The following is a 9,749-nucleotide window of genomic DNA, read 5'->3' as shown; positions in this document are numbered from 1 at the left end:
TATGCCAGCAGACCTGTGAGCGCTCAACCCGTTTGCATCTCAGCCACAACCAAGCCATAGCTACTATCAGGGTTCCCATTTTACAGATGAAAAAACTTGAAAGCATTCTGAGGCAACATAACCTGGCCAGGGACACACAGGAGCGGAGACTCAAAGCTAGGCAGTCTAGACCCAGAGTCCATGCCTAGGATTCTGTTCTATCAGGGAAGGAGCAGCCTATTCAGGAAAAGGGAATGAATGGGGCGCTTGGAGGGCTCAGGCGAATAAGCATCCACCTTCGGCTCAGGTCATGACCTCAACGCTTGCGGGTTCAAGCCCCGCGCCGGGCTCTGTGCTGACAGCTCAGAGCCTGGAGCCTACTCCGGATTCTGCGTCTCCCTCTCTCTCTGCCCTTCCCGACTTGTACTCTGTCTCTCTCAAAATTGAATAATGTTTAAAAATGTTTTTTAAAATAATAAAAGGGAAATGAAGATGCTTGTACTGATTGATTTTTTTTTCTGATTGCCTTCTTTTGCTACACGATCACCCTTCAAAGACCCGGCCTCCTGGCCTCTCTTCCGCACAGGAGCTTCTTAGCAGACCCAACACATGTGCCGCCTACCCCACCTAACTGGGCCCCCTCTGACGCTCCAGCCCACCCATCCCACAGCCTTGTGGCCCACTCACCTTTCAAAGGATCACCAGTTGTCCAGTTTATAAACTCCAATTTGACTTTAATTTAATAAATTAAATTCCAAGCCATCACACAGCAATGGACATCATCTCCCAACACACAGAGGTGCAGCCCTGCTCTTGCTCTATCATCATCAGTCTTTAATAAAGCCCGGAAGCCATTGCTCTGGGGAGGGCTTCCGCCCAGCTCTGGGCTCCCTCCTTCCAACAGAGCCACTGCTCACAGAGAAGGCATCAAGTACAAAAAACGGTAAGAAAGGGAGGGAGGGACGAGGAGCAGGAGGGAGGTGGGGAGTACCTGCCCCCCATCCCGGGCACCGGCCCGGCTTTCTGTGAGCTGCCAATGTCTTCAGAGGCAGACACTGGTGCTGGTCAGAGTGGGGACCTGAGGGAGACACAGGAGTCCTGTCCCAAAGGGAATTGCCTACCTTCCTGGAACAGGAAAGAAGGGTCACCTGGGAGAGATGCCCTCTCTCATCTGTGCACTGAGGGTCCTGGACCACACATATAAATAGAAAAGAGAATAAATAGGGGAGGAAGGGCCAGCTGGGGAGCTGGGCACCCTGGGACTCCTCTGCGGGGCCAATGTTGACAGCACAGCCGTTCTGAGGAATGCCCACAGGTGCCAGGGCAGAGCCTGCCTCTCACTCCCGGCCACCCTCTCCCTTTTCTGTGTTCTCAGCAACAGGTGCCCACCTCTCTCTCGCCTCCCGTTGTAAGTACCCTTCCAGCTAGCCCCACAGCCCAGGGTGGACAGGGCTTCCTGGAACCCAGAGGGCTTCCCTGGCCCCAGCTGTTGGGAATCCAGGAAGGGGAATGGAAGAAGATGTGGGGGGTGGGTTGAGAGGACTCCTGCCCTCTCCGGGCGCAAAAGGTGAGGAGAGCCCTCAGAGCTGGGGGCTGGGATTGCCATTGGCCTTGGGTTTGGATTTGAAGGAAAAGCGCTTGATGAGGCGGCGAGAAAAGCTGCCGGCCTTCTTTCGGACACTGGGTGTGGCCGTCGTGTTGGAGAGGTCGTCGTGTGATTGGCTCAGACCAGCTTCCTTCTGTCGAGGCCTCCGGCGGAAGATAAGCTTGGTGCCACTGCGCAGGAAACTCACTGTGGGGGGGGACAGGGGGACGACAGGGGGTGAGGTGGGGAGCAGAGAAAGGCCCAAGCACGGAGGGGTGGAAGATACAGAACAGAACCTTTCCTTTGCCTAGAAGCCAGGCGTCCTTAGTAAAGGAAGTGGAGACAAAACAATGCCTTTTATCTTTCCTGAAAAAAAAAAAAAATATGGTGGAGCTCATGGGATTCTGTGGGCGTGTCTAACTATTGCCACTGAGGAAGAATGTCACAGGGCTGCTTCTCTGTAAGGACAGACTGACCTACGGACCTCTTTACTCTGGCAGGACAAAGGCTGAGCAGAGGGTATTCCTAAAAGCCCATAAAAATCATGAAAAGATAAGGTGGGTGGGCACTGACTTGTTGACCGGATTCCAGGATGCGAGCAGGAAGCTGTGCATCTGGAAAGCTTCAAGGAGGTAAATTCAGGACCAACATAATGAGACAAGTGTTTACACAGCAGGTTTTGGACTTAGGAATCTCATTATCCCAAGAAGTGACGCGGGCTTACATCATAGTTAAATATATGTGTGGTTGATAGACTCGTTGGCAGAGGGAGAAACGTGTTTGGGGGCCAAGCCTCCCACCCTTAGAAATTAGAAAAGCACCACAACTATCCACAGCTGTGTCACTACCGGAAGGACACAGGGGTAGGTGACCAGGGGTAGGATTCCTTATACTCATAGGAAAGAGTACAGAATGGAAGCGGGGGGAAGGAAAAAAAAAAAAGAAGAAAGGAAGGAAGGTATGTGCTTAGACTTAGGAAGAAAGAAAAAGAGAGGTGAAGGGAAATCCCTTGGCAACCGTCCCATCACCTGTGCCTGTCAGATGCAGGCCAGGACTCAAGGCGGTAAATGCCCCTTCTCTACCCTGGCGTGGCTGAAACAGGCTAGGAACTCTAGCGGTCCCTTGGGGGAGGAAGGAGAAGGCAAACCGGGGTGAGAAAACCATCCCCCTAAGTGTCCAGTAGGACCAGGTCATGATGCTGGGCATAAAAGGAGAGGGGGATAAATAAAAATTTTAAAAATAAATCTTAAACACTAAAAAATATTAATAAAAAATATTTTATTAAAAAATAAAGTCGGTAAAGCGCCAACTTTGGCTCAGGTCACGATCTCACGGTTATGAATTCAAGCCCTGCACTGGGCTCACTGCTGAGCCCGCTTTGGATCCTCTGTCTCCCTCTCTCTCTGCCCCTCCCCTGCTCCCTCTCCCTCTCTCTTAAAAACAAACATTTTATTAAAAAATAAAAAAAAAGAAGGGGAGAGGGGGAGAGGAACGTGCCAACATCTCCCCACCTTTGTGATCCTTGAGGCTGCGGGTCTCCAGCGCACCAGTAGACCCTGTTTCTGACTCAACATCATCCACAGAAGGCCTCTCAGAAATGTCTGAACGCGTTGTCTCATCTGCTTCCTGGACACTCGTGGGGCTGGAGAGGGCATCTAGGGGTCCTGGGGACAGAGCTGGTGGGTCTGGGGGAGGTGAGGAGGGACCTCCACTGGTTCCTGCGTCATCCTGCATTGAGGCCTCCAGGGATGCCGCATAGCCCAGAGACAGTGCCAGCTCGTCCTGAGCAATGGGCACCTGGCAGGAGGGACACATTTTAATGGGCAGGATGACCCATTAGGGCTTTCTCCCCATCCCAGCTCCTCGCCTCAGAGCCCTGTTACCTTGGAAACACCAGAGATGATGAGAGTGCTACGCTTGGTGGGTGTCTTTTTGGCTGCCCGCCCGCTGGGCTCCGTCAGCTGGCGAATCGCTGTCTCTGCTACAGGGTCCAAGCCGTTGGAAAGGTGGCTCTCCCCTGCTGGGGGTACAGAGAATGGATAACATGACTCCTCCGTGGCTCCTTCTTGGACTTGGACTCCTGTGCCCCACCCAAAATGATTTCTGACCCTGGGGCTCCAGGGCCAACCGCCATGCACACTTCCCGATCCCCAACTCACGGCTGCTGCTGTGGGAGGCGCTGCTGGGACCACTGCTCTCACTCAGCACAGTCGTTGTCTTCTCGGTCACCTCCACCTTGGACGGGGAGCGGGAGGGGGAGTCTGGTGGGTGGGGGAGGGTCAGTGAGCCGGGAGGTGCCTTAAAGTGGCCCCCACCCCTACTGCCTTTATGGAGATGCACACTTTGGCTGACTCAGAGGGCAGGGGTAACTACAGCACAACTGGTCACATGGTTGACTAATAAGATGCTAGGGGGCAAAAAGACAGCACAGGAAGCAAGGGGAGTGTGGGGGAGTGCCATGGGGCCCCTGAGGGCACTGGGGAGCCACCTTGAAAATGCAGAGTACACAGAGATGGCACAGGGGTCCCCTGGGGGTGGGGGAACCCCAAGGGCCCTCCGGAGCTGGGAGAAGTGTCCTGGAGGGCCCCTGGGAGTGGGAGAAGTACCACAGAGGCCACTGCGTTTGTTGGAGGATCCCAAGGGTGCTAGAAGGTCGGGGGGAGAGGGAGGGACAAGCAGGCAGCCGGGGCCGGGGGAAGGGACAGCAGGAGAGCGAAGTACAAGAGTCCTGCAAAGAAGGGCCTGGCCGGCCAGGACTGCAGCAGGACAGGAAGAGCAGGGGAGAGGAAGGACACAAGGGAGGGGAGGGCTTAAGGGATCAAGATGAGGAGGACGATGTGGCTGGAAAGCAGGAGCTGGACTCAGGGCGTCCCTTGCCCTGCCCTGTCCCTCACAGCTCTGCGGCCGGGGGCCCCTGGCTCAAACTGGGCTCCCTGCTCCTTACCTAGTTTCCCTTCAACACGAGGCCGGGACTGGACGGTGGTGACTGTGGTCACAATGGTACCATCCGGCATGATGGTCCGGTCCAGCTCGATCTTCTTGGTGGGAGTGATGCTGGGGCGTGGCGTGGAAGGAGCAGGTGTACCCAGGTTCCGTGGGGAGCCCTCCTCATACTGAAGCTGCCGAGGGGTGCAGGAGCAAAGAGGCAGCACCTCAAAAACTGCCCTTCCCCCGTGTCCCCCCATCTCCTCCCCAGGCTCCACTTCTCACCTCCACAGCGATGGTGGCCGCGGGTCCCAGGGCTTTCCCTGGCCCTGGGGTGAGTGGGCACACCTGTCTTCGGGACAGTGGTCTGGAAGGGGAGCCCACAGGCAGAGTGGCCTGGCCCAAGAGTTCAGCTGGGGGAAGGGGGAGCACTGTGAGCCGGGCCCATGACCAGGCCCCACTAAGCACCCACCCAGAGGGGCTCCTTCCCGCCCCACACTCACTGTCTCCAGAGCTGCTGTTCCTCAGCACTTTGAGCGTCAGCTCCCGGGTCTGGGGGCCCAAATCCCTGTGGCCAAGAGGAGGTGGGGAAGGGAGGGGGAAGATTAGTAAACTGAATCCACCCTGGAACTGATCACAGGCCAGAGGCCTGTGGAATGAGGGCTCCAACGGAGCCTGCCCTCCAAACACTGTCTCTTCCCCGAGGCGCCTGGCTGGCTCAGTCAGAAGAGCACGTGACTCCTGATCTGGTGGTCGTGAGTTCGAACCCCACTTTGAATGTAAAGAGGACTTAAATAAATAAAACTTAAAAAAAAAATCTTAAAAACATTAAAAACAAAAACAAATACTCTCTCTTCCCAAGAGAATGGGCTAGAACTTGCTCAGTATGCCAGGCATTCGGATCCTCCCTGGCCCTGCCCCCTTTGCCCTCCGTGTCTCTCTATGGCAAACCACGTCCTTCCCTGTGCTCGAGCTGTTTCCTCTGCCAAAAACACTTTTCTCTCACACTGTGTTGAAACTCTATTGTTGCTCTAAGGTGTGGTTTAAATGCCACCTTCTCCGTGAAGCCTACTCTGATCTTTATTCCCCATGAGAATTAATCTGCCCACACCTAAGCACGCCCACGAGTTCTGTGTAAATCCTGACTGGAGCCCTTAGACCATTGTCTTTACACACGTCAGTGTCTGCCTGCGGCCTGAAGTCGACCCAGGGGAGGGGTGTATCTTGGTCCCATCTGTACCCCCAGGACCAAGGCCAGCGCCTGCCGTCCAATCAGGGCTCACACCAAAGCTTAGTGAAAGCAGAGCGCATTTGCGAAGGGCTATGCCGGAAGGATCAGATTCTCAGTCTGCCCACAGGAGCAGGGGTGGGGATGGAGGGGTCACTCCTTACAGTGCCAGGTCCTCAGCCCACTCCGCGTCGGGCCCGGCGCTCGTGGGCTTGGTCCACCTCTGCTGCGCAGGGCTGTCGAGCTCAGCCACACAGCACAGCTCCGCAGCGCCTGGGAGGAAGGAGAACCAAGAAGACCCTCAAAGACGGGAAGCCACGGAGGAATCGGGAAGCCACACCCGGGGCAAGAAGGGCAGGGGCTGCCTGCCCCCAGAGCCCTGGCGGGCCCCCGCTGCTTCTGGCTCTCACCTTCCAACTCACTTCCCAGGTGAGATGCTCGAAGCTGCCGTAGGAATAACCGGATAGGTCTGGAGATGGCTGGCTGGGCCTGGGGCACCGTGGGTGGCTTCTCACTGGGCACCTAAGGGCAGAAGGAGGTAAAAAGAACGAGGATCCCGACATAGCACCCTGCGGACGGTATGGACCCAAGCTATTTGCTTCGAGTGCCCGCTTACCTGGCCTCCGGGGGCGGGGCAAGCCCTGAGGTTGACCATCATGGCCGGCTGGGTGCTGACAATGGCATCCTTGATCAGCTCCTCGATGGTGGAGAGCTCCACCTGTTCCTCACCTCTCTGTAGGGAGGAAAGGAGGAGAAAGAGGTGGGGCCCTCAGCTCTGCACCCCTCCCCGCTCGGCCTCGTCCCCCCAGCCCCGCCCCCTTACCTCCCTGGCCTGCAGCTTGGGAAGCACTGTCAGGCTGAGATCTGGGCGATCGGTGAAGGCCCAGGACACGAGCAGCCCCTCGTCAGGGATTTCCTCCAGGCTGACTTCGAACTGCACAGGAGGGACCAAGGGGCTGAGCCGAGACCTGCCTCACGCCTCCAACTGCTCCCACCCCCCGGGACCCTCCCCCTCCCAAATTCTGTCCCAGAGGGAACCAAACAGAAAGGCCGAGGCCTTGAACCGCCCCCTGCCCAACTCAGTTTCCCACATCCCCTTCCACCTGTGTTGGTGGCAGTGTCAGAGTGACGTGGTAGGTCTCCATGGAGACGGCAGCGGGGGACTGCTGGGTCACGGAAACTGGGAACATCACCTCCTCAGCAGAGAGCTGGCAGTGCAGCACCTGAGACAGCAAGGCACGGAGGCGAGGGGGTCAGGCATGGAGGAGGGTGCTTAAGCTTGCTTTGTGCTGCGCTTTGGAGACCCTTCCCAACTCGGTTTCCCTCGGGACTTCACCCTTCTGGGGTCACAAGCCCATAGGATAATTAATGTCAAAGACTCTCCTCCCCAGAAAAATGCAGATATACGCACACGTGCTACATTTTGCATGCAACTTTAAGGGGATTCTCAGACCTCCTGAAGCCAATCCTCGAATTCCTAAGGCATTCACAGACCTCAAGCCAAGAACCCTCAGACTAAAGGGAACTGTGGAATCAGCCCCCCTGGGGGCCGCTAGAAGGCAGAGCCCATCAGCCCCTTACCATGGTGTGCTCTGATTGGTCTACGCAGGTCACATGACTAATGCTGGCTCTGGGTGGGAGTTGGGGCACCTCCTCAAAGGCGATTTGGATGGAACTCTGAGGGAGTAATGTGGACATAGGGTCAGGTGTCTGGCGCTGCCCCCCCACAGGGCTGGCCTGCTGTGTTGCTGGCTGGGTCCTGGCACTGCGGAGTCCTCAACTGCAGGCTGGCTTCTGGCCCCTTCTTGGCTCAGGGTTTTAGGACAGGAAGTGTTCCCCTCGAACCACACCTCTCTGGGGCCTGCAGTTGGTAGGAAGGATGGAGGGGCTAGACCGCCTCAAAGACCAGATCACCTTGAGCTGAAGATCCTAGATTCCTCCTGGAACCCTAGGAGCCTCCCTCATCTCCCACCTTCCTCTTCACTCCTCAACCTATCTCCAAAGAACTGTGCGCATAGAAAAAAATCATAATAAAGGTGTTGGGTGCTACCTACACACAACTGGGGAGAGAGCCACACAACTGAGCTAAAGGCAGAAGCAATATGACCGCTTACTCGAGACAAGAGGTGGAGAAATGAGGCTAAGCCTACTTCCACATACACAGTATGCAGACGCTTGAGAGTATGACCCTAACTATATTCTTGGGGTTGAAGACTAGCTCCACATGGCGTTGGGGAACTTTACCAGAGGCACTGGCAAGGAAAGCAAGCTCAGAGGGCTCTAGGTTCCAGAGGCCTGGCTAATTCCCCAAGGCAGACAGCAGGGTGGTATTAGGCAGCAGAAAGCTGCTTAGCTTGAGTCTTGAAAGAGCTTCCTAATTCTGACATAGCAATGGAAACAGGCTACCGCAGTCCCATCCAGAAAGCTGGATGGGAAGCATTGAGAAGGGGGCACCCACTGAGCTGGCAGCCCTTCCTTGGGTCTTGGGATGGGAGAAAACAGATTCACAGGGCCCATGTGCCCGGCCAGCCAGAGGACACCAACTTCTCTGCTCTTGTAGCTGGCTTGTTTAAAGGCCAGGGCCAGGGAGATGGGGAGACGGATGCTTGGAACCCCAATCTCCCCACCCCCTGCGAGGGAGGCCAATGTCCAGCTGAGTCAGCTGTCCTGGGGAGTCGCTCCTGACCCAGGGACAAGGTACAGGGAGAACTGGGTGGAGGCATGAGTGTAAGATGCAGACTAACAGATGCTATCTGGCCATTTCTGCTGGTGAGCCGGACAGAAGAGCCTGAGCAACTTCTTACGTGGCCACTTCTGTTTCCAGGCATCTGGGGAGCTAGGGGAGCAAAGCCTTAGTGGGAGCTGGAAATGGAGAATCTTCTGGGCAGGGGGCTGATGGACTGACTGTGAGGGTGAAGACAGAATGCTGGGCCAGGATGGGAGAGGCCCCATGACAGAGAGGCCTCTACCTCCCACCCCACCTCAGTCTTATGACCATGCTTCCTGCCCTACTTCCTGGGAGACCAGATGCCCATGGTGCAATGGGAGGAAGTAGGCTGGGCCGATTTGTGACTGACCCTCAAGAGGCAGCTCCAGGCTCATCTACTGAGAAGGGCATGAACTGTCAATCTGCTCTCCACCTTAACACCTTTCCCTCAATATATATGCTGCAGGTCAGCAAAAGGAAGGGTGTGTTAGCCTGTATCAGTGAAATTACTAAGGGCCTGGCAGGGGAAGGGGGGTATTTCAGGCTCCTTGGGGATCTGTCTGCCTGATCAAACCAGGGATCTGGGGCATGAAATGTTAACTGGGTGTGGTGGCAGGAGGACCAGGCAAATTTCTTCTGCAGGTGCACCTGTTTCCCTCCTGTCCCTGCTCCCCCAACACAACCAGCACCCAGGCCACACGGAAGTGCCCTCGGGCCCAGGGATTAGCGTTGCTATGAAAACAGCAACTTGCGCTTGGGTTTGCAGCCAGAGAGTACCTTGACCACAGAAAAGAGGATCTGGGACATAGCTAGATTTCTACAACCTCCAGCCTCACCTGCACCCTTTTCTCTGATCCCAGAGGGGGAGAAGCCGTAGGGCTCTCCAGTTGATCCTCACCCCCATCTTGGCCCCCCAGGCAAGAGTAGTCCCTCCCTCCCTCCCCTGGAAGGAAAGGCCGAGGGAGGAGACCACGTAGGTCCTGTCCAACTCACCCCGTCCCTGCAGGCCTGCTCGTTCAGCGCTCGCACCCAAGCCCGTTGCCAGTTCTCTCGGAAAGACTTGAAGGCAAAGAGCGACGCCAGGAGGCCCCGGACGCCTGGCTCCTCCGGGGCACCAGCCCGAGTCGGCCGCAGCCGCAGCAGCGAGCGCCACACGCCCAGCTCCCGAAGGGAGCCCGCGGGCTCGGCAGCTGAGGCGGGTCCCGGCCCCCGGCCCCCGCGGCCCCGCACCAGCCACAAGCCCCGGGCATACTGTAGCAGCCAGCCGAACACCGTGAGCAGCGAGGCGGCGAAGAGGATCAGCAGGGCCGCCCAGCCCACGTCCT

The 9,749-nt window shown here is 56.6% G+C and overlaps 1 protein-coding gene across 1 annotated transcript in view; it reads right to left on the bottom strand.

Annotated features, from left to right (window-relative positions):
• Positions 1-687: 687 nt before the first annotated feature.
• Positions 688-9,749, bottom strand: part of C2CD2L (C2CD2 like) — a 9,889-nt gene continuing 827 nt past the window's right edge. Inside the window, exons 2-15 of the mRNA XM_029915709.1 lie at positions 9,418-9,747; positions 7,299-7,394; positions 6,821-6,940; positions 6,541-6,651; positions 6,334-6,450; positions 6,128-6,239; positions 5,882-5,990; positions 4,993-5,057; positions 4,775-4,902; positions 4,509-4,683; positions 3,724-3,825; positions 3,448-3,584; positions 3,076-3,361; positions 688-1,771 (exon numbers count right to left, since the gene is read on the bottom strand). Coding sequence (XP_029771569.1) covers positions 1,560-1,771; positions 3,076-3,361; positions 3,448-3,584; positions 3,724-3,825; positions 4,509-4,683; positions 4,775-4,902; positions 4,993-5,057; positions 5,882-5,990; positions 6,128-6,239; positions 6,334-6,450; positions 6,541-6,651; positions 6,821-6,940; positions 7,299-7,394; positions 9,418-9,747 — 2,100 coding nt within the window. The 3' untranslated portion in view covers positions 688-1,559. The remainder of the gene's footprint in view (positions 1,772-3,075; positions 3,362-3,447; positions 3,585-3,723; positions 3,826-4,508; positions 4,684-4,774; positions 4,903-4,992; positions 5,058-5,881; positions 5,991-6,127; positions 6,240-6,333; positions 6,451-6,540; positions 6,652-6,820; positions 6,941-7,298; positions 7,395-9,417; positions 9,748-9,749) is intronic.

This window comes from Suricata suricatta, chromosome 11 (assembly GCF_006229205.1).
Source record: "Suricata suricatta isolate VVHF042 chromosome 11, meerkat_22Aug2017_6uvM2_HiC, whole genome shotgun sequence".
Taxonomy (NCBI): Eukaryota; Metazoa; Chordata; class Mammalia; order Carnivora; family Herpestidae; genus Suricata; species Suricata suricatta.
This window is presented reverse-complemented; position numbering and strand designations above follow the sequence as displayed.